Source organism: Erpetoichthys calabaricus, chromosome 15 (assembly GCF_900747795.2).
Source record: "Erpetoichthys calabaricus chromosome 15, fErpCal1.3, whole genome shotgun sequence".
In the NCBI taxonomy this organism is placed as follows: Eukaryota; Metazoa; Chordata; class Cladistia; order Polypteriformes; family Polypteridae; genus Erpetoichthys; species Erpetoichthys calabaricus.
The window spans coordinates 77237917-77262157 of NC_041408.2; the positions used below are offsets into that span (position 1 = coordinate 77237917).

At 39.1% G+C, this 24241-nt stretch overlaps 2 protein-coding genes across 9 annotated transcripts in view; both read right to left on the reverse strand.

Moving 5' to 3' along the window:
* LOC114666113 (spectrin beta chain, non-erythrocytic 1) overlaps window positions 1-24241 on the reverse strand; it is a 521913-nt gene that overhangs the window by 30332 nt on the left and 467340 nt on the right. The gene's annotated exons all lie outside the window — the stretch shown is intronic.
* slc29a1a (solute carrier family 29 member 1a) overlaps window positions 21043-24241 on the reverse strand; it is a 198321-nt gene continuing 195122 nt past the window's right edge. For all 8 annotated transcript variants that reach the window (XM_051919215.1, XM_028820183.2, XM_028820189.2 and 5 more), the window contains one exon: window positions 21043-23052. In XM_051919215.1, the coding sequence (XP_051775175.1) occupies window positions 22941-23052 (112 nt within the window). In that variant the 3' untranslated portion in view covers window positions 21043-22940. The remainder of the gene's footprint in view (window positions 23053-24241) is intronic.

Here is a 24241-nt window from a genome sequence, read left to right on the forward strand (position 1 = left end):
GTTTTTTTAACCTGATCCATGGACTGATTGTTTCTTGGTGCATTTTAAGGCTTGAGTTGTAAATGACTCATTCTCCCTGTCTCCAGACAAGAATGACGTGGATCCTGAGAGCAGCATTTGATCTTAATTTAGTCCTCTTTGGCACGTAGGCCACTTCATTTCTCCAGTTTGTTTCAAAGTGGTGCATTTGAGAATCAATGTCATGAAGGTGCGACAAACCCCCTGCACAACCACTCATCGCACAAGTGCCAGATTCAAACTACTTATTTTAATTTAAAGAAACACCTTCATCCCATTTTTTTCCTTTTAATTAGCATCAACACAATCCTTTTCTCTTCTTTCTTTTCTTCTCTTCTCCACACCTTCCAGGTGAGCTTATGCTGCGTTCCATTTGAAGAGGGAAGTCAAAATTTCCAACTCAGAAACTTGGGCCTGGTCTGACAAGTCCAAGTTTGTCTGACTTTAGATCATGACATCAATCCAAAATGGTGACGTACACCATGAACAATAGTGAGAGCTGTAGTATTACACTGTTTTGTAGCACTTCTGTCTATTACTGTCCAATGTCTATCAAAGTTGATACGTTGTTTGGATATGCAAAATACCCCGTAATGCATTGTTACCAACTGCTATTTATACTGATGGAGAAAGCACAAGAAAGGTTTTCTTGGACACGTTCATATTGGTTTTCTGAATGTTTTATTGTAAACTCGATAACCGCGGGTGAGACATCATTCCCAGCTCTGATATCTGATGTCCAAGGTAAATGGAACACAGCATAACTCTAAAGACTCAGACTGGCCTGGTGAGGCAGAGCGATTTCTTTTATGCCAGACCTGGGAGTAGTTTTGGTGCCAGAGCACTGCACCCAGGAAGCACTTTCAGGACACGCGGAATTCTCCTAAAAGTGGAGAAATCCTGTCCTGGTAGCTCAAACTGACGGCAACGAAGGAACCCAGCAGTGCTGCCCATCACGACTACAACGTCAGGCAGCCCTGTAAAACAGTCTTTACCTGTCCTTACATTATGTCATCCTACTCGGGAAAAGGAGCACCAACCACCCCAGCTTGGATGTCCATCCACTGAGGTTCTCCGTTTATTATTAGGGCCTTTCAGTCGGGTAACTGGTTATCCATCCCAGCTGGGATGCCAGCTCTTCTGTGCCATCCATTGTGTCAAGATTTTATATTTATTTAAACCTCATCTAAATATGAAAGCGATATAATTTAAAAAACAATGTGCCACATTTGTATTTGGTACTCTTTTGTATAATTTAAATAAACATAAATGTAGGTTTCACATGTGGAAAAAAGTAAGTCCATCCCTACATTTCCACTACCTCAAATACAGTACCTCAATTAGAATTGGGTGCACCAGATCAGGTGCCAATAATTAGAACATCATTAGAGAGGGTCGTGTCTGACTCTGACTTATTTAAAGATCAGACATTTTGAGTTTGGTTTGCTCTTTATTATTGAAGTGTGTGTTATTACCACGTCCAGATCAAAAGAGCTCTTGGATGCCTTCAGAATAAAGGTTATTCATGCTATATGAGCCTGGGAACAAATTTAAGAAGATCTCTAAACAGTTGGTATCCAACCATTCCACTGTCTGGAAGATCATCTGCAAGTGGAGAAGATTTTAAATAACTGCCAACTTGTCCAGGCCAGGCCATCCCAGTAAGTTCAGCCTGACAGCAGAACTCAAGATGCTGAAAGAAGTTTCTAGGAAGTCTAGAATTTCATCACTGGATCCACTGTAGATGCCAAAGATGCATGAATCTATTATTAGAAAGAAGCTGCACAAATGAGATCTTCACAGGAGGAGTGCCAGGAGGAAGAAACCTTCGCTGTGCAGAAAGAACATCAGGGCAAGACTAAAGTCTGTGCACTGAGACAAAGACCAGGACTTCCTGAGTAATGTGTTCTGGACAGATGACATAAAGACAGTGACCACAAAGCCAGAAGACATGTTTGGCGGAATCCACTAGAAATTCTTCTTTGTTGTGGTGGGCTGGCACCCTGCCTGGGGTTTGTTTCCTGCCTTGCACCCTGTGTTGGCTGGAATTGGCTCTAGCAGACCCCCGTGACCCTGTAGTTAGGATATAGCGGGTTGGATAATGGATGGATGGATTCTTCATTGTACTAGAGGGCACACCATGAGATAGTGGGCCTGTCTGTCAGAAGATTGAAGCTCAACCAAAAACGGACCTTGCAACATAACAATGAATTTAAACATACCAACAATTCCACAAAGGAATGGCTGAAAAGAAAGAAATGGAGGGTTCTGGAGGGGCCAAATCAAAGTCTGGAGATGAGATATTGTGGGGGGACTTGAAATGGGCTGTGGAAGCTTGACACCCTTCAAACATTACAGAGCTGAGTGAATTCCGCATGGAGGAGTGGGGAACACTTTCACCTAGTCGATGTCTGCTATAATTATAGAAAACTCCGACTTGAGGGCGCAATACCAGCTATTAGAGCCAAGAGTGAGCTCACTTTTTCTATGGACTAAAACTGTTCATTTTTCATTGAATAAGTCAGGGATTGGCAACCTTTCAGTGGTGTCGTGCTGAACCTATGGTACAATGTGATTCCGCATGCCGACATAATTCTTCCAATTTTGTTATATATACAGTAGTATCAAAATTGGTCCAGTTATAATGGGTTTCAAAAGTATATACTTTTGAAACCCACTATAACCGGATCTTATATTATTGTTCATTCAATGTTTTAAATGTTTAAAATGTTAACATTTTTAAAATACATGAAAAGAATGTTTTGTCAAATTTTTTATAACTACATTTGGTGGTGTTATTTTTGGTTCCAATTATTTGACTAAAATAAGCAGTTTGTTTCTTAAAGCCAGAAACAACTCTTTTTATAGCTTCACTTTTCTCATCAGAATTTTTAAACGTGGACTGATCTTTAGTTTGATAACATCTTTGTACACTTGACATACGACACACGACACTTTCACAGCATAACGCACACACAGCACCATCCTTTTGTTGTACAAATCCATATTCATTCGTCCAAGAGTCTTGAAAAGAGCAAACATCAAGATTTGATCTTTTATGAGTCATTTTATAGAATAGAATAGAATGCCTTTTATTGTCACTATACACATGTACAATGAGATTAAAAGCAGCTCCTTCAGTGCAGACATATATGTAGAACACAACAAGTAAATAAACAAATAAACAAATGGTGCAATAAGTGGCAAAAAAAAAAAGTTCTGCAACGCTATATACAAATGGAAAGAATAATAACTAAATCGAGTTATTGCACATTATTTAAATACTGGAAAGAATAAATAACTATTGCACATAATTTAAATATTGCACAATAATGATGATCATGTGCAGTGAGTAGTGGATGTTGGACCCTGAGAGTAATGATATTGTACAGTATACAGATATTACAGTTATTATTCAGTACCATTTAAATATTGCACAGTTGATGGATAGAAGGAAGTCCAGGGGTTGGGGGGTTAGACTGTGTAGTCAATGCACGTGTGAGTTTAGAATGGTTTGGGCGGTATATTACTTAATAATAACGAGGTTTGTTTTAACGTACCTCGGCCTGCACTGAACACATGGTTTTCCTTTACATGTGAGTCGCATGCGCAAAACGTAGGTGGGGATGTGGAGCACGAATGCATGTGCTGTAATTAAAATATAATAACAAGGTTTGTTTTAACGTACCATGGCCTGCACTGAACACATGGTTTCCATTTACGTGTGAGTCGCATACGCAAAACGTAGATGAGGGTGCGAACGCGTGTGCTGTAATTAAAATATAATTTTTTACTATATTTCAGTTCAATCAGAGTACCATTGAAAATCATTCGTGTTCCACATTTGGCACAGGTGCCATAGGTTGCTGACCCCTGCAATAAGTTACTGTAAAGTTAAATTTTCATTGTTTTTCCTTTCAATTACATCACCTTTAATAACTAGAGATACTGTTTTAAGTCAGTGTTTCTCAACCACTAGGTCACGGGGTACCAGCAGTGGGTCGCCAGTTGTTATCATTTGTAGTGGTATGGAGTTGTGAGTGGGTCGTGGTTGATCCCTTCCCCGCTCTGAAGATTCCACTCAATTCACCAAGGGGCATCTGCCCCACACTTTTGATGATCGCGCTCGATTCAGGGTCACAAAGACATTTACATGGAAAAAAGTAGGTCATGACAGCAGAAAGGTTGCAAAACGCTGGCCTAAATGAAGATGAAGTCTTACAATGTCTGCATCAATTAAAACTGAAAAAGCATTTCATGGGATGTACTTACTTTTTCACGGGACTGTATATAGGAAAAGTCCTGTGCCCTTGAGTTTGAGTGGATTTATACATTTAAGGTATCACTGAACCTGATCTCAACTCTTTTGTTTTGTTATGTCTGCCTGAATGTGTGCAAAGATGTGAGTTCACTAATATAAACACTCAATCAAATAACTCAGAATGAGACACAGCACAATTACTAACTCAGTGAAAACTTATCAAATTGCTAAATGTCAATAAATTCTGTTGTAACTTACATATACAGTACCATAAATATTGTGTTGGGTCAAATATTTCAATTTTGAGTGTTCCACAGAGTTTTTCTTTTTCAGGTGTCCATGAAGATGGTTCGATATGCCTGTCTGTCTGTGTCTTTGATATGTGTGAGCCCCGGGTTCACAAAGACACAAAGGACGCCCTGTCCTAGGCACTGTCATGCCTGTAAGTGTATTTACACGTGGACTGTGTTTTGAGTCTATTTCATAGGAGGTGGCCTGTATAAAAATGAACTGGGCCAAGGTGACCCATACTGAAAATGTAAAGAACAAGCCATTTATAAAAAAATATTGCAACAATTCCGGTAGTCTGTCAGAATTGTGCCAATCTCTGAAATCTACCAGCAACACACTTCTGAATAACAAACAAGGAAACGGATGCCAGTTCGGTATCACACAGTATTTTTAGTAGATTTATTTCAGTCTGGAATGTGGAGTGATCTATTACATGTTACATTTGGCAGCTGACTATCTGCTGTTCAGAGGCATCTCCGCTTCCTTTCTCGTGCTGTGCGGCATCTGCTGTGGAGGCCTTCAATTGTAAAATCAAAAAGTGTCTGTGCATGAGTTTCAGAGGAAATCAGAACAAACTCATCCCCTTCTTTCGAAGTTAGCCTCCTGATACAAGTGTCATGTTTTCCAGTGGGGTGGCACCTGACAGTTTTTTGCTTCAGACAAAGTACTTTCAGCAATGGCAATGACCTATTACGTTCCTCATCAGCTAGGCACACTCCTCTTTTATACGCCCACACTAGTTAATTTATTGGATTTATACCATATGGTGTCTATTAGCAGGTGAAAGCAAGAAGACAACTGGATTCACATTTTCTTGTAGGGAGAAATGATGTATGGAAGGTCACTGAAGTATGAGAAGCACTCACTTTCTCTCAAGAGTGTTGTCTTGTCTTACATGGTAATACTAGTAAACTTTCGAGTAAAAAGGCGATCTGCCCAACCTTCAGCAGAAGGTCATAGATTCTAATGTGGTACTCATTTAGGCAGACTTTATAGTATATTCATTTTATGCTAAACTCCTTGTTCTGTTTATACTTTTGTCAAAACGTTTTCACTTAGCATTCCAGAAAGGTGAAAGCTGACGTGGTTATCAGGGCACAACATAAATTAAAAGCAAAATTTCATTTTTTTTTTAATGAAAAATATGTAAGGTTCCAAAGTTGTTATTTATAAGGTAAAATTTAAATTCCACATACAATTAGATGGATTAAATGAATGAAGGATTCTCAATATAAGTCTGGTACCAGTTTTGTGTCCTCTGTGTTCTGGGGATGCAAGAGTTTCCTTCTCTTATACAAGATAATTAAATGTGGTAATGGACTGGATATTCTGCATTTAAATAGCAGAGGCAGGCTTTGTGAGACTGATCAGAAGATAAGATGTGAAGCAAAAAGTCAAAAACTAGGAGATCGTAAGCTCAGGCAACAAACACCAAGACGTTTGGCAAAAATCGAGGTCAAAAAGTTCAGAAAACAAGATTATTTACCGGGAGAATCAAGAGGATTTTTTAGATGCAAAAATGTTCACAAAAATAGGGATTATTTGTAAACTGAAAGCGTAGAGAAGGTTACCTTTTAACCCGTTGTACATTAGCACTGGGGTCTTGAATTACGTAACCTCCTAGTGACGGGGTCCCAGAAAATTAATACACAAATTAGGAATTCCCACAAAAGACAAAACAGAAGTGAAAACAGATCAAAAATAAAAATACACCATAAAAACAGAATGTTGAAACTTAATTTAGTTAAGAGAAATAGATTCCTTGTACCAAAAAAGGGATCTAATTTGATACTAATATTAATAAACTGAGGAGAAAAAAAACTTATAAGAAAAAATGACCACAGTCTATTAATACATTTCAAGTACAGTAGACTAGTCTGTTGAATTATTCACAGGCTGTTTTACATTTCTTTATTTGCAGCCTTCAATTAATTCAAAATGACAGAATCAATACTAGAACAGGAAATTGCAACTCCTTAACTCCTGTTCTGGTGTCTTTACACTGGTGTCCAGCTAAGTTTAGGACTGATTTCAAAAATCTCTCTTATAACATAAAGCTTTAAATGGCTTTGGTCCTGTTTAATTAGCAGGACTCATTATTACACTCATATCAGAACAGACATTGCAATAGGATGGGTGTAACTACTGTGGGAGTTTGAGTCTTTAGAAATAAAGACCCCCAAAGTGTGAAATGACCTGCCTGTTTGTGTAAGAGGTGCCTCATTGCTATCAGCTTTTATATACAGGCTGACGACTCACTACTTTAGTGTAGAATACCTGGATTAGAGTTGCTGATTAGCTATTCATATTGTATCTGTATTTGTTAGTCATTTGCTCAAATTTGCGGCAGTCTTTATAAACTATTACAGATCCCCCTCTTCTGTCCCTTCTCTTCTTGGCACTTGCAACTACTCCAGCCCATGGGAAATGACCCCAGAGGTGTGTGGTGAGACTTAAGATTCATCAATAAAGGGTTTAATGTGCTGCTTATCACACAGGCCAGCAGGTACGTATGATACCATAGAATTGCCAGATGGCATAGGTCATGGTGACTGTGACTTTGTCTGACCTTGACTGATCTAACTGATTGTGGACCCCTTTCAGCTCTATTTTCACCAAGAATGTTGTTGACTGCAGTTAGCGTTTTCTTCTTTTCCACTGTCAATTATTTTAATGGGCAAGTTCTGTTCATAATTTATTTACAGCAGACTCTGAAAGTATTTAGACCTCTTCACTTTCTGTACATTCTACCCAAAAATACTTGAAGCTATAATTTCTTTCAAAGGGGTTTCTAAAAACTAAGGATCTGAATACATATATAAACAAGTTTTCAGTTTTTGTTTTAAACAAATTTGCAAACCTTCCTGAAAACATGTTTTTACTTTGTCATTGTGGGTTATTGAGTGTGGATTGATGGGCAAAAATGTCAAATGTACCCATTTTAAATCAGATTTACAGCACAATAAGGTGTACAGACAGTGAAGGGGTCTGAGTACTTTCTGAATTCACTGGTTGTCTTTGAAGGTGAATTGTTCTGTTGTGTGTTTAATGTATGTTTTGTGAAAGATGCCCCAGACACAAACAGACACTGAGACAGCCAGATGTCCAAACCACACTTGTTTTATTCCTCAACACAATACCACAGTGCACAATTAGCCACAATGCTCACAGTCCTTTTGTTTCTTCTGCCGCCTCCACTCCACTCCACTCCACTCCGTCCTCTTCCACCAGACTCCAGCTCACTGAATGGAGTGAGGCAGCCCCTTTTATGGCACACCTGGATGTGCTCCAGGCGCTCCTTGATAATCTTCTGGCAGCACTTCCTGGTGTGGCGGAAGTGCGGCTCTTGCACCCGGAAGCACTCCAGGCGTATCTGGTTCCTGTTCTGGTTGCACTTCCTGGTGTGGTGGAAGTGCTGCAGTCCATGGCTTTGGAACCATCCAGGTGCCCCCTGGTGGCGGCCACAGACCCCCACAGGGATGAGCTTCCCAGCTCTGTATCTATGGCCCTGATGGAATCCAGGGGGGATGCCCTCTTATGTCCAAGGGAATATATTGCCCCTCTCCCTGCCCTTCCTTGTTACAAGCGTCCCGGTGGGGCAAGGTCCCCGGTCGTCTGCCACTGTTTGTAAATATTGTATGATTTTTCTCATTTACTATGAATACATTGTACAGTGGGGTGGCACGGTGGTAGTGCTGCTGCCTCGCAGTTAGGAGACCTGGGTTCGCTTCCCGGGTCCTCCCTGCATGGAGTTTGCATGTTCTCCCTGTGTCTGTGTGGGTTTCCTCCGGGTGCTCTGGTTTCCTCCCACAGTCCAAAGACATGCAGGTTAGGTGCATTGGCGATCCTAAATTGTCCCGGGTGTGTGTGTGCGCCCTGCGGTGGACTGGCGCCCTGCCCTGGCTTTGTTCCTGCCTTGCGCCCTGTGTTGGCTAGGATTGGCTCCAGCAGACCCCCGTGACCCTGTAGTTAGGATATAGTGGGTTGGACAATGACTGACTGACAATGTACAGTAGTTGTAAAAACATGCTAGCACTCTGAGTTTGTGCTCCGCTAAAAGCACAATATTAAATTAGAATGGTTAAAAGATTTTCTTGTGATTAATGAAGGGTTGATTAATAATGCATGTTGATCTGTTTTATGCTTTTTCTGGCTGACTTAAAAGCATGTAATCTCCAAACTGCCCTTTGCATGTAGTCAGAACTTCAGTTGCGTTCACATTTACGTTGTTTACTCTGGTTTTGCTCCCACATTCCTAATATGTGTTAGGCCTTGTGTCGATTCTAAATGGGCCCCAAGTGATTGGAGGTATTTGTGTAAGTGGGGTGTGCACAGCATTTGTTCCTTCCTTGCAGTTTGTTATGACTGGGATAGGCTATGATCCCCTGTGATCATGATATGGATTAAATCTTTTTGAGAATGTTCTAAAATTTAACAATAGGACTGAACAATGGTTTCACTTGTCACAATTACTGCAAATAATAAAGGAGATAAACATGCGAAAATGAGACAGTAGATATCCGGGAAAAATGTGCTATGGAATGATAAGAAAAAGATACATTTTAACAAAAACGATAAGATAAGTGAAACAAATTAACTCCAGTTAGTCCAGTACTTCATTAAACAAAACATGGAGGGCTCAACATCATGGCTCAGTAATTTATGTTCATTCAGTTTTCCTGCCCATGGACAAAAAAACAATGTAGACTCAATGGCTGCTACAAAAGCACTTTGTCATTGTAGACATAAGAATTTATTGGGGATACAAATTAGAAAGTCTGTACCAACAAGTCCATCTCCTGGTGGAAATTCAACCCATTTTGTCTGCGTTTCATGTATAAAAAAGAGACCCCAGCCACCAAATGAGACAATGATACAATTTCTAGGTGAAGCATCTCAAGAATACAACCCAAATATTTGATGTCCGTGGCTTAAAGGCTTGTTGGAGTTATTACACCCAAAGGATTTGCTACTACAGTGGATTCAGAACCCTTCACTTACTACACACTTCATTGTTTTGAAGATGTAATTTTAAATGGGTAAATTTGCCATTTTTGGCCTTCAACAATAACCAAGTTTCAATATGTTAACAGAAGTCAGAATCCTTAAAACAAAGCCAAAAAATTTCAAAAAGCCAGAAAATTAAAAGAGTAGCAATAAACATACAGAGAAGAATTCCAAAACATCAAACACCTGCAGTGGGTCAGAAGGGACTGCATTCCCCGTCATCCTTTCTAGGCCTCCCTCTTGAGGAACCAAACATAAAACACAAGCGACATTGCTGAACAAAGTCTCATATCTAGAAACTAAATAATAAACAAAACTGAAAAGAAAAGGAATTGAAACATACGTGAGGGGAAGACACCTGGCTGAAACATACCAGCACTAATGTTAATGGACAGGCATCGTCAGGTAGTATTTATGTTAATCAGATTGGAACTGCTTTGTTATTCAGTGTGTCCCAACAAATCTGTCTCTTTATGTGTATGCATAATTTAATCAATAATAATTTGTAAAGTTGTAAGTGCCTTTTAAATGTGAACTTGTTATAGCGCTTTGAGCCTCCATTGAGCTAAGAGCTCTGTACAAAACCAAACTGAATTGAATTCACAATACATTCAGAAGAAAAATTATTAGAGAATTCAAATATTTCCATTAAATATCTCCTTTTTTGTAATTTTATGTACACACATCTTTGATGTTCCCAGCAGCATTACATATACAGATATGGAGGCAGCTAACCAGGGGAGGCTAAATCATCTTTGGCCTTGAAAAACAAAGATAAGCATTATGTTTTCTTATTCTGTTTGAAAACAAAAAGAGCTGACTTTTTATTATTTTGGTGTAGCATTTCTACTACCCTTGGGAACTCTTTATTTTTCCATGTTCTAAATTTTGCTGCCTTTTCATTTAAAAAAATAAATCATCCGAGTGCAGACATTGATTAAAATTTGGAACTTGCCTACTAGATTGGCTCCACATACAGGAGGCAGGGTAGATAACACAGAAGACTAATACACGGACACTTAACATAATACAAATTTGTATAAAATATTAATAAAAATCATATTACATAAAGAAAAAATAAGAAACCAAAAAGATAAACAATAACACAATATGAATTTTTATATTTAAGTAACAACAAAAAGATTAAATTAACAAGAAATAAACCTGACGCATGACAGCAACCCTGGCAGAAACATTAACAGCCATGTCAGACATGATTTCACTTTAGTTTGTTCTTAGAGTGGGAGTTAATTCAGAACCACTTGTAATGTCACGTTTGCTGAAAGCATGGCTGTGTGGTTAGATTTAATTTATAAGAATACCAAACTTCTTCTACATTCAGTTTGAAGACTTCATATCTCCTGCGTTAAACTTTGTGCTTCACCTTCTATATATGAAACTAGAGTTTTTGACACTTTTTCCAAGACTAAAGGTATGAATTGCCATTGCATTTTGATGTTGTCACAACAGCATGGCTGATATATCATGTACTTAGGGCCGTCACCACCATTAAGGCGAATTAGGCATTTGCCTAGGGTGCACATTGTTTGGAACCAGCCACACGGGTTAGATATCCAATAGTCGTTTGGCGCAATAATAAGCTTGGCCTAGAATGCAAAATAACCAAGCGCCAACACTGTATGTAATGTTTGGTGAGCAGTGTATTCTTTATTTTCTTGAAATAACATCTGTGCAACAAAAGTAGACACAACCTACAAGCAAAACTGCTGCTTCTAGATTTTGTGGCTGTTGAATTAATTGTGCCAACTCCCTTGCATTTGGAGATTCTGGAAATGCCTTTAAGATATCTTAAAATGAATTACAGGTATCTGAAAATACATCTATTCCAACATATCTTAACTGAATTTTAAGATATCTCAAATAGATTTTGGGATATCTTAAAATGTTCCTTCTGTTCAGATGGAGTTATCACAAATACTTGTCAATATATCTCAAATGCAATTAAAGATATCTTGAAATAAGTCGTTGTGAATGTTCAGATATCTCAAGTGCATTTTGAGACACAGTATCTGAAATGCAATTCAAGAAATCTCAAACTGACTCAATATGACCTCCTGTCTTATATGTTTTCAATATGACCTCCTGTCTGTTTTAATACATCATGAAATGAATTTGAGATATCTCACATGAGCAAGAAGGTTTTTTAGGATATCTGGAAATGTAACCAAAATGTCTTAAAACTCTTTCAGATGTCTTCTTATTGGTCCACATTTCAGATATCTCACATTTGTTTCATGATATCTTAAAATGGGTCTCTACTCCATTTTCTGATATCTTATAATGATTTATTTCAAAATATCTCAAATACATCTTAAGACAACTTTAAAAAGTACAATTAAAGATATCTGGATATGATTTTCTGATACGTACAATGCAGTTCAAGATATCTCAAAATTCGAAATATCTCAAAATAGCACCCATTCCATTTTTAGATATTTGAAATGCATGTTAAGATATCTCAAAATGAATGCAAGCTCAAAATGTATTTTTAAATTCAAGAATATACTTATGTATAAGTCTGGTCTTGAAACCCGAAAAAACGATCATAAAATCAGACCCCGACTTATACGCCCGTTCAAAAATACGACACTTAATTTGTTTTTTAACATCTTCTTGCTTCCTCTAATCTCGCACCAATTTCTCAGACACATCGAATTTTGTTGCAGCAGAACAGTTATTTTTGCGACTTTTAATTTAAAGTATGGGTGTCGAACTCCAGACCTGGAGGGCCGCAGTGGCTAAAGGTTTTCATTCTAACCATCTTCTTCATTAGTGACCTGTTTTTGCTGCTAATTAACTTCTTTTGCCTTAATTTTAATTAACTTGACTCAGGCCACTTAGTTGTTTCTTTTTCCTTAATTAGCAGCCAAACAATAATGAGACACAAAACAAGCCACCACATGACCAGCTCACCTGTGCCCATCACACAATATCTGAAAATAAAGAAAGGTGAAGGTCTCGGTAAGGCTGATCTCTCAGGTCCCCAAAACATTTTGACAGTGATCTTAGAAAAAACAGAAAAATCGATGCTTTTGGAAATATCTGCTATAGCAGAATAATAGCAGCAACAGGCTATGGAATTCAATAATGGGTTTAATTAACAGCAAGAATGGGCTTCTCATTAAGAGATTGGTTGGACTGAAATCGGTTGGAGTTTGAAATCCCAGTTTAGCTGGTCACCTGTTGGCTCGTTTCATGTCTTATTTCTGTTTGGCTGACATTTAAAGAAGAAACGAATCGATTCAGAGGACTGAATCCTTAAAAAGCAGGCTATTAAAATGAAGGGAAATTAAGTTAATTAGCAGTGAAAACTGGTCACTAATTAGGAAAAGGGTTAGAATGAAAACCTGCAGCCACTGCCGCCCACTAGGCATGGAGTTTGACACCCCTGATTTAAAACCAGCTTCATATTTCCTTCTGATCGAACACTCCATCGTAGATAAGGGATACTTTTATGATAAAGGTGTATGAGGGTGTGAGGTATGAAAAACACAAATCAGTGCAAACTTCTCTTCGGAATAGTTCGGGTATTACTGTGTGGTCACGTTGGCACAATACATAGGAAAAAAAAGGCTGTGTGCTCCGTGGTTACACTCTCAGGTGGGCGTTAGCATATCATAATCTCTTGGACCAATATCGTGAGTTTTGCGCATTCGACTTATACGACCGACATTATTAAAATACCTGAAATCATACGGTTAAATCAAGCCCTGACTTATACGCGTATATACGGTATTACAAAATGTACAGCAGTTATCTTAAAATGTAAAGGAACATATTTTGATATATCTGGAAATGACTTGCATATTTCTTCTAAAATGAAGAAATTTTAAGACACCTGAAATTAATTTTGAGATATCACTAAATGTTACCTCAGCTTGCCATAGCATGGCAGCTGTTGCGGTGTTGGTTGTCTCCTCCTGCTTTAATGAAATTCCTTCACCTGAATTCCCAGATGACATACAACATTGCATTCTGTATTTAGGAGGTCTCTGACTGCTGCCTGACATCCAGTCCCATTCGTTTGCCCACCCCAAAGTTTTTGTACTTTAAAAACTGGAGTCAGGTGCATATTTTTGTGCTGATATTTCATTTGAATGTTTACTTAATGATTCTTCATTCATTTGTTCAGTAGGGACTAACATGTAAAGAGTGTTCGGGTGAGTGGAGCAGGAAAGAGTAGACAATTAATGGAAGTTTCTTCTTCTGGTGTGCAATATTTCCTGCATTAAATAGTACATTTGACAAAGATTTTAAAAATATTTGAGGCAAATCTCGACCGAGCATGTTTTTATGTCAAAACATTCACATATATCCTCAGCATGCCTGACGGTTGGGTTTTGTGTTTAGCTGTAAGTGTCTTTGTCATTCCCACCTTTCTTGTGTCTGTTAAAGTGCTGCGTGCTCAGAAAAAAAAATTTCACTATGCTGTTGTGATTACAGCTTCACACAAGATATATAACTGTGTGAAACCATAATCAGAAAAATTACAGATCATCAAATTAAGTGTGTGTACTCATACATGTTTATGAGAGCATCTATCATTTGTGTAATCGTGTTCTGAATGTGTATATATTGTATATAATGAATATACAGGGTGAGCCAAAATGAAGTGCCACATTTCTCAAGGTCATTGCGCGAGGTAGAGGAAGCCGAGTGGGTTGGGGTGGGGGGGTCCTTTCATAGGCGATCCATTGTAGTTTTCATTTGGCAACATGCCTTGGTCCAGTGCGCACTGTGCTTTCACTGTCGAAGCGTTCTTCAAAAACAACGAATCCGTCATCACTACACAACGCACCTTCCGAACGCACTTCAGCATTCCTACTAACAGTGACGTCCCAAATGGGAAACAATTCTTCAGTGGGTGGCTAAATTTAGACAGATGGGTACAACATTAAACAGAAAATTTTCATGCCATCCTCGGGACTGTACGAACGCCTGAAAACATCCAAGATGTAAGGGTATCAATTCTGCAGTCTCCTAGACGTTCAGCGCACAAACCTGCTTCTGCCTTAGGCATTTCCAACACATTTTTAAGGAGGATTTTGCAAATGGCCCTTAATTTTCATCCATAAAAATGATGGTAGTGCAGAAATGCACTGAGAGAGACTGGGAGAGCCGTAGAGAGTTGTGTGCAAACATTCTGTAAACCGTTCATCGAGGTGCCATCATCGTGTGCAGCGACAAGGCACATTTCCATTTGAATGGTTGCGTAAATAAGCAAAACTTTCGCTATTGGGCTGAAACCAACCCTCATGAACTTCATCAGAGACCCCTGCACAGTCAGCGGGTTACAGTTTGGTGCGCCGTTGCAGAATTTGCCATTGTAGGCCCTTACTTTTTTGAGGAGGGGGGAGCGATGGTCGCCATCACTTCAGAACATTACATTGAAAATACACCTTGCCTGATGAAGGGGCCTTAGCTGCCTCGAAAGCTTGCATTTGTAATCTATTTAGTTAGCCAATAAAAGATGTCATTTAACCCACTTTTTCCTGTATCAATCTATGGCTAACACGGTACAACACTCTACTGCTATTTAAATGATAGAGAACTTTTTCCAGCCTCAACTGGAAGAAATGGATGTGGTGCATGCCTGGTGTCAACAGGATGGAGCGACAGCTCATACGACACGGAGATCCATACACGTTTTGTGGGAGATGTTTCCGGGGAAGCCTCCCTGCACAGCAATGTTGGGTGGCCTTCATGTTCGGTGATTTGCTTTTGTGGGGCTATCTCAAGTAGAAGGTGTACACACACCAACCTCAAAACCTTGAAGCCCTCAAGGACGCAATTTGCCACAAAATCGCAGGTATTCCCCTTGAAATGGCCGAACGAGTCATGCAAGCAATCAGAAATCGTCTCGAAGAGTGTATCGCTAATGATGGCCACCACCTTAAAGACATCATTTTTAAAACACAGTGAAAAAAATTTATTTTGTATACCCTTTCTTGTGTCGTAATGGAATTTATTTTATCTTGTAGCGTTCTTGTAGAATAAATACTTGAAATGTGGCAGAAGTTTAACAAATATATATTATCGAGGAGGGCAGGGTGTGGAGACACACTGCTGGGATTTTCTGCCTTACGGGAGTTGAACTGGACAACTGCCCAGACAGTTGGTCAAGGGGTTGTCTGGGAACCCATCTAACACAAGGTGTTAAAGGTGAGCAGAGGTATTGATTTACACTACCCATCCTTAATAAATCCCAGGTGTCTGAGGGTTTATCTTCTAATGCGTGGATTTCTTTGGGGGTTTGGGGTCCTTTTCACAAGTGCCCCCACCCACAGGCTTCGCTCAGTTGCCATCTGTGTGGATTTTCTTTTGCTTTTGTCTGCAAGGGCTTTCCTCCCACATCCCCAAAGACAAGCATTTTAATTTAGCTGATTTTCCAAATTGACCCCCTCCAAGTGTGAATGTGCAGCACTGAACTGCCGCCACCAGCATGTGCTGCTCACACAAGGCCGGATGGTGCGATGTAGTTCATGCCAAATTCTGACCTGACTGTCTGATTCGTCAGACTAGGTGACATTTTCCCAAACATCAATGGTCCAGTTTTGGTGATCACATTACCATTGTAACATTCTGGACACAAGTGAAGTTAGAATTGAAAAATAGAAAGGAATAAAGTTCAAGGTAACGAACTTTAAAAAAGAAGGCAGAAGAATGGAAAACAACTGCAAACAAAAATATCAAAACGCATACTGAAGGATCTGCTATTGAGCAGAACACACAAATCAGTGTTAATATAAAAAAGAAAATAGCTAAAAACGTAGTGCATGGCCTTGAGGGAAATGTTAAGAAGAAGGAAATGAAAGGGCATGGGCTGTTAAAAGTGCGCCGGAAATTTGGAAAGAAAAGATAGCACAATAATGAAAGAATTGGTAAAGTATGGAATATTAAAGGAAAACATCACCCCAGAGAAAATTAAACACAAACTTTGTTAAAGAGGCCTGATGGCAGGCAAGATGCACTTTAATAGTTTAGAAACTCATGAGAATGAGAGAACCGTTAAGGTAAATAAAAGGAAAGACAAGTTTCCATTTCTCGCTGTGAAGTTTAATCCTAAGGCATGTTATGGAAAAGTCCAAGTGAATGACAGAGAGATAAACAGAGAAAAATAAGATTTTTTAATTTTCAAGAGATAAAAAACGCTACATGACAAAAAAAATGCAGTTGTTCTTGTGAGTGGCAGTCGAGAATGTGTCATGATAAAAGAAATAAAGTAATATTTTGTGTTATTTTTGTTAATTTTACTGTTCTTGTCAGTAATGTCATCCACATCACCTCCATTTTATGTGTCAGATGTTAAGATCTAACATGCTCCAACATCCTTGATCTGTGCACTGTGTGGCGTCATGGCGGTCAGCTTTTTAAAACTGATCCAAACATTTAAGACTGTGCTTGACAGATAATCCACTTTCAAAGGCAGCTTTAGGCAATGAGCTCTGGCTTTGACCTCCAATCATCTTTGACTTCAGGTTTAGATTTGCTCTTTGAACGAGTTTTCCAGTCTCAGATCTTAGGATTTCAGCCCCTTGCTTAGTCCTGAGTGCTCTTTTCATTTTGCCGTTACATCCCACTGGCTCTGATTATACTTCAAGAAAAGGACGATCGAGATGAATTGAAGTCTTGACACTGGGTTTCAGCTTCCTTTTGCTAGAATCATCCATTTCCTTACCTTAGTCTTGTTTTACTTTTAAAATGATTTCTCTTCTGCGGTGGGTTGGCACCCTGCCTGGGATTGGTTCCTGCCTTGTGCCCTGTGTTGGCTGGGATTGGCTCCAGCAGACTCCCGTGACCCTGTAGTTAGGAATATAGCGGGTTGGAAAATGGATGGATGATTTCTCTTTTTGTTTGCTTGTAAAAAGTTTCCAACCGAGTTTACTGCTTTATGTACGATTTGTTATTATTTTGTAATTGTTAATGTACTGTTCCAGTGTGGTGTTACCCGCTGCACTCGGGTTCCAAACCAGGTGGTTCGTCATGTGGTGGGGCGGCAACTAGTTATCAGCGCATTTTCCTAACATCTCTGTCTCTGTAATGCAACTCTACAGAGGAAATTAAACAGATCTTCCTCAGATAATCAAAATTTGAAGCAAAGTAAGTGTATACTGGAGCACAAGATATTTGACAGCTGAGGAGACCATTCAGGCTCATTCGGGGAGCTAACGGCCAAGTTGATCTGATATCTTATGTTTGTAACATTTATACAGGCTTATGCCTCCCCCAGCCACCTGTGACAATGTGTATTGTGTGTTTTTTTTTCAACGTGCGGATTCTATTTTTGAGGTCTATGATTAATTTTGATATATTTTGACAGATCAATTTTGTTCCCATCCCGTTGTTTCCTTTGTTTACGTGACAAGGTAGGATGTGTCAAACGAACCCTGATCTTATCAACGACGTCACAGGATGCGACGGTATAAATATGTTGCTGTCTCCTTTATGCCCTAATCTTTGGAATATTGATGTCTTGAAACTAAAACATTATTAATGATGGTCAGCTTCTGTTTCAAGTAGGCCCTTGTGTCAGCTTTTGATTCTGTTTTTAACTCTTTTCTGCCTTTGACTTTTGATTCACATTTTGCCCCCGTGTCTTGCTGCCTGGTTTATTGGTCCTCTCGGATCTGACCTTCCCTTCCTTGATGATTTTTGGCTCATGCTGGTCATCTTCTGGTTATTTTCTTATCCTCCCAAAATAATCCTTGGACACCCCGTGTCTCAGAACAATCTAGATATTTTAATGGTGGTGATGTGTACTGTTGGAATGGCAAAAGTTGGTTGTCAGATTCTTTACTGAGAAAAGATGAAACCAACTTTAAGGCAAACTGAGAATGCTGCTAAAAACAAGTTTTGAAGAACAGGCGAGTAGATAATGGCTAAGGTAGGCCTTACAGGTAAATCCTGTGAATGTCAGGGGACTTATTTGAGTTCACAATGGGATGGTAAGCTTGCCTCTTAGGATTTCCTTCTAAGACAGTCTCTTAAGGTTTGTTAAACATTCAATAGGTCACTTCATGTCACTTTAACCATTCAGAAGTCTCCAGGGTTTGCTAATCATACCAGTAACCATTTAAGTGACATTTTTCAAAGGAATTACAAAAAAAGATGGGTGCTTTTCACCAGAAGTAAAAATGGACCTGTGGAAAATTGAATAAATTTGTATAAATATCCATGGAGTCGGTTCTGCGTCAGGCAGGTCCATCTGAACCAATTTTACAAGACTGAAAAAGAAGAAATTCAGATGTATTAGTTAAACGCAAAATTGCGCGAGGTAGAGGAAGCCGAGTGGGTTGGGGTGGGGGTCCTTTCATAGGCGATCCATTGTAGTTTTCATTTGGCAACATGCCTTGGTCCAGTGCGCACCGTGCTTTCACTGTCGAAGCGTTCTTCAAAAACAACGAATCCGTCATCACTACACAACGCACCTTCCGAACGCACTTCAGCATTCCTACTAACAGTGACGTCCCAAATGGGAAACAATTCTTCAGTGGGTGGCTAAATTTAGACAGATGGGTACAACATTAAACAGAAAATCTTCATGCCGTCCTCGGACTGTACGAACGCCTGAAAACATCCAATTCTGCAGTCTCCTAGATGTTCAGCGCGCAAACCTGCTTCTGCCTTAGGCATTTCCAACACATTTTTAAGGAGGATTTTGCAAATGGCCCTTAATTTTCATCCATAAAAATGATGGTAGTGCAGGAATGCACTGAGAGAGACTGGGAGAGCCGTAGAGAGTTGTGTGCAAACATTCTGTAAACCGTTCATCGAGGTGCCAGCATCGTGTGCAGCGACAAGGCACAGTTCTATTTGAATGGTTGCGTAAATAAGCAAAACTTTCACTATTGGGCTGAAACCAACCCTCATGAACTTCATCAGAGACCCCTGCACAGTCAGCGGGTTACAGTTTGGTGCGCCGTTGCAGAATTTACCATTGTAGGCCCTTACTTTTTTGAGTAAAAAATTCTGATGTATTAGTTAAACGCAAAATAGGCTCAGTATATTCTTTGATTCCTATAGGGAATGGAACTGAATGGCATTTCTTCCTTGGCTTTGATATCTTGGCATGTTGGTTCACTTTGCTACCATAAAGGTATAATTTACTGGGTAGGGATAAAGCGTATTCAGTTTATTGCTAGTGCTGCTTAGATTTTATCACACTGGACACCCATGTTCAGCTGATGAGAGGTTGCAATGTGTAGTCAGCCGAATAGTAAAGCACACATGATCCAGAGATTATCCATTCTCAGTGCCCATTTTGTCAACCTCAGGGCTGCATTAGCACTGGTCACACTGCAATACCAACCCAATATGGGACCCCAGTCCACTACAAGGCATACCCAGACATACAAGTAATAATTTCACTGTACCTTGTACATGTAAGTAACAACACTACTCTACACACACACAACAGAACAACTAACAGACATCAGCTAAGCTGGCATCTATATCTTTAGAAACCAAGTGATATGGAGGAAACTCTTGCTGTATCTGGTGAGCCTGCTAGACTCCATTTCAGGGTCACGGACAGATGGGATTTATTCTGGCAGCACTGGATACAGTACAAGATTGTTGCAAGGTGCACTCACAGATTGTCAATTTAGAGTTGGCAGCTATCTTAACTTGCACGTTTTTCAGAATACAAGAGGCACACTGAAGCACCCAATAAAAAAAAGTACACAAACCCATAAAGCTACAAAATGCAGTGACTGGGCCTTACTCCTATTGCTGTGATGCAGAAGTGCCAATTACTGTGCCAACATGCCACCCTGTATTAATGCTACTTAATCCAATTTTATGCTATTAGGAGGGACTAACTAAAATATCAATGTTCTGTACCTCTTTTTTTACCAACTGGCTGAGCTTAGCACAAGGCTAGCCAAACTGCCAGTTGGCTACAGGGCACAAGAAGAAACAAAAGAAGATTAAGAGGTGACATGATTGAAGTGTTTAAAATTATGAAGGGAATTAGCACAGTGGATCAAGACTGTTACTTTAAAATGAGTTCATCAAGAACACAGGGACACAGTTGGAAACTTGTTAAGGGGAAATTTCACACAAACATTCGGAAGTTTTTCTTAACACAAAGAACGACAGATACTTGGAATAAGCTACCAAGTAGTATGGTAGACAGTAAGACTTTAGAGACTTTCAAAAATCGACTTGATGTTTTTTTGGAAGAAATAAGTGGATAGGACTGGCGAGCTTTGTTGGGCTGAATGGCCTGTTCTCGTCTATATTGTTCTAATGTTCACACACACACACCCACACTTGGATTCATGACACAAAACTCATAAAGATAATAATAGAAAATATGGAAACTCTGGCGCAAATTCAACCAGGGCCCACATGCAGCCGACCAGCAAATTTAGACAGTTTTAGGCTAAAGGAAGGAAAAAGCAGATAAAACAAGAAGAAAAAAACACTGCTACTCTTGGTAATGCTTTCAAAAATAAAATTGTTATTCTTATTTATAGTACAGCACTTATATTTTACATTCAAATATAAAAAGCTGTAAGCCTACAAGTTCCTTCTCAAAGAATACAGGCACATTGCTAAATATTATGAATTCCTATAATGGTTTTTCAAACTAATTTTATTTATTGGCTGGCATTCTTTCAGAAAAAGGGTAAGTTTTCCCTATTGACTAAATACTTTGTTACCAACTAACACAATCGCTATACATTGAATTATAAACCTCTTAATACTGTAATACATTCTACTTTCCTCACACTTACCCAAAAGAATTGCTACTATAATATTCTCACAATTTCAATCTGTAAATTTTGTCCTTCTTTTAAAGTATACAAACAGTTTGAGAAAAATATAATACACTAAAGGTACATAAATGGCACAGACCTTTCTAAGTATGTACATACTAAGCTGCACATTGGCTCACATAAAGTAAGCTTTATAAAAAGAAATCTATCAAATAACACCAGTTGCTCCTTTTGCTCTTCCTTTTTGGAACCTCTCCATCTCTAGGACAGAATTTCTCAGAGCCTGAGTGCTGAATTTCATTCTAAATGGACTGTTAACCAGTGAAGAGCACACAGAATTTACAACAGTAGTTGGCTATCTAACTTTCAAATAACAGTTGTAAACAAGAGGACGGTAAAGTGACCTGCTATAATGAAGACCTTCCGTCTGCGCCGTGCAGTGATACCCGCCGGCCTGTGGGACACCCATTCACCGATTGCTTGCTTTGTGGTTATGAATATGAAGATGTAGCCAAATAGCTGGAACAAACGATAAAGTAGAAAAGGTGTCGGGAAGGAACTGTCAATAAGACATGGTTCACAACAGAGCTTTAACACATCCTAAACACAATTCATATTTTTTCTATATGAACAAGACAAGGAGATTTCTAATAGTTTTTGTGGTTATAAATGAGAAGAGAAGTAATTCCAGCTTGAAAACTCTTAGATTATGTTTCAAGAAGACAATCAGGAAATGCATATGAATGAGTAGAAGACACCCTGACCTCAGGTACTTCAGTTTCCTGTAAGATGTGACTCTTTTTTCCATTTAGAAATTGACTGCACTTCCATGTGCTCTACAGTTCTTCAGAAAGAGAGTGGCTAACAGGCATGTTTTCAAACACTATTTTTCCAATATGGGATTGCAACTGGTCAAGGCCTATTCTGACTAGGCACAAGGCAAGAACAAGCCCCGGATGAGCTATCAGTCTGTCAACTGGACACACACACACACACACACACACACACTGGGATAATTTAGGTTTACCAATTAACAGAACCAACATGTCTATAGGATGTGGGGGGACCTGGGGAAGCAACAGACAACATACAGATAATAAACAGGCCTGGGTTTAAACCTGACTCCTTAAGCTGTAAGGTAGCAGTGCTAAGCACAGTGTGCCACACTAACATAATCTATTCCTTCACTCGTTCCAACACAAATTCGAGAGCTGACATAGCCTGTCTCAGCTGGACTGGGTGCATTATGGGAACCGGTGCTATACTGAGTATGAGTCCACTGTAGGGCTCACTTGTGCTTACACCCACAGTCACTCAGGGCTAATTTCAGATTGTCAGTTAACCTAACCTGCACAGCTTTGAGAGGAGGGAGGAACCCTATGTGAGTACAGGGAGAACATGCAAACTCCATACATTTAGTCACGGAGACAGTTTTCTAACCCAGGTGCTAGGAGTGTTAAGGCAGTAGTGTCTGCCACTGTGCCCTAATCGAAAGTGATATTAAAAAAAAAAAAAAAAAATTGTGTCAATCCATCAAACTATAATTTAAGGGCCTCGTTTGGTGATGATGAGTAGAAACACGAAATGTCCTGTTCTCTTCAGACTTGAAGAAATTCCAGTTATACTACTGCACGGAAGAGGAAAGATGTTGCAGCTCCCAGTGCCAACCCTAGAGATAAGAAGAAGGCCATGATTGCACCAGCAGTTTCCCCCTCATGCGATGACACTTTCCTGCAAAAAAAAAAAAAAAAAAGAAACAAACAAAAATAAAACTAAATCAATCAAAGTGCTTCAATGGAGCAAATCATTATTTCATTCTTTTTCTCAAAAACTGACCCCATTTATTTTATTACCCAAAAAAATCTAAAACATTTCATATGTAAGTGATTTAAAACATTGTGCAAAAATAATCCTAATACTTAAGAAGTATATACACATATTTGGTTTTCACTTTTGCCATTATTAAACAAAGATTGTAAAATTTTCATTTTTATACATTGACTTGTTTCAATTATTATTATTACCATTTCAGCATTGTTTGATGATAACTTCATCCTTTCACTATTTTGGAGTTTTATTTGCTGCATGTCTGCCTGTGGAGTGTCACAGTGGTGTGGTTACATGGATTTGGCAGCCATTTTATTGAAGGATGAGTCTCATGCGCAGTAATTGTCACTGCACTTTGTTTAGATATGGGTAAAGCAGGTGAAAGAAAGTTCGTTTCTCAGACAAATTCTTTTTGAGGCTTTTTTGACTTTTGTTCTTTGACAACATGTCCATAGAATTTAAGCTGGACGATACTACCCAGTGTGCCCTGTTGCACACATGGACCTACAGTAAGTCAACATAAATCTATTACTTTTGGTTTGTTTGCTGATCTTTTTGGTGTCCTGTGTTTTAACCTCAGGTCTGCCTAGGCTTCTCTTCCTGTATTTTCCCTAATGTACCTCTACCTCAGGTTAGTGATTTTAACATTTCTAAACTGCCCTTATGGAAAGATCTAAATGGTAATGACAGTCTACTTGTGTATTGCTTGTTGAGCAAGAGTCTCACTCTTTGGCTTAATCCATGCGTCATCTCTCACTTAAAGATCTCTCCACTGAGGATGTCACTTAATGTTTGCCACATGCAATAGTACTTTCACTGACGCAAACTGACGACATCCTGTAAATTTACGTTTATTAAAATGCTAGATGTTAGGCCGCTCAGTCTACCTCTCTTACTCTTTATAAGCACTTTGTATTAAATATGCCCTTCCTCAGAATGAACAAGCATCTCAATTGCACAGAGCAAAAATCTCTGCTGAAGCGATCATCTCTTCCTATTTCCATCTCTCCCTCTTTCACATGCTTTAGTGCTACTGTTTAAATGCAGTGTTCCTTTGAAGCTATAAGCACATGTTTTTCATAGTTTAGCCTTC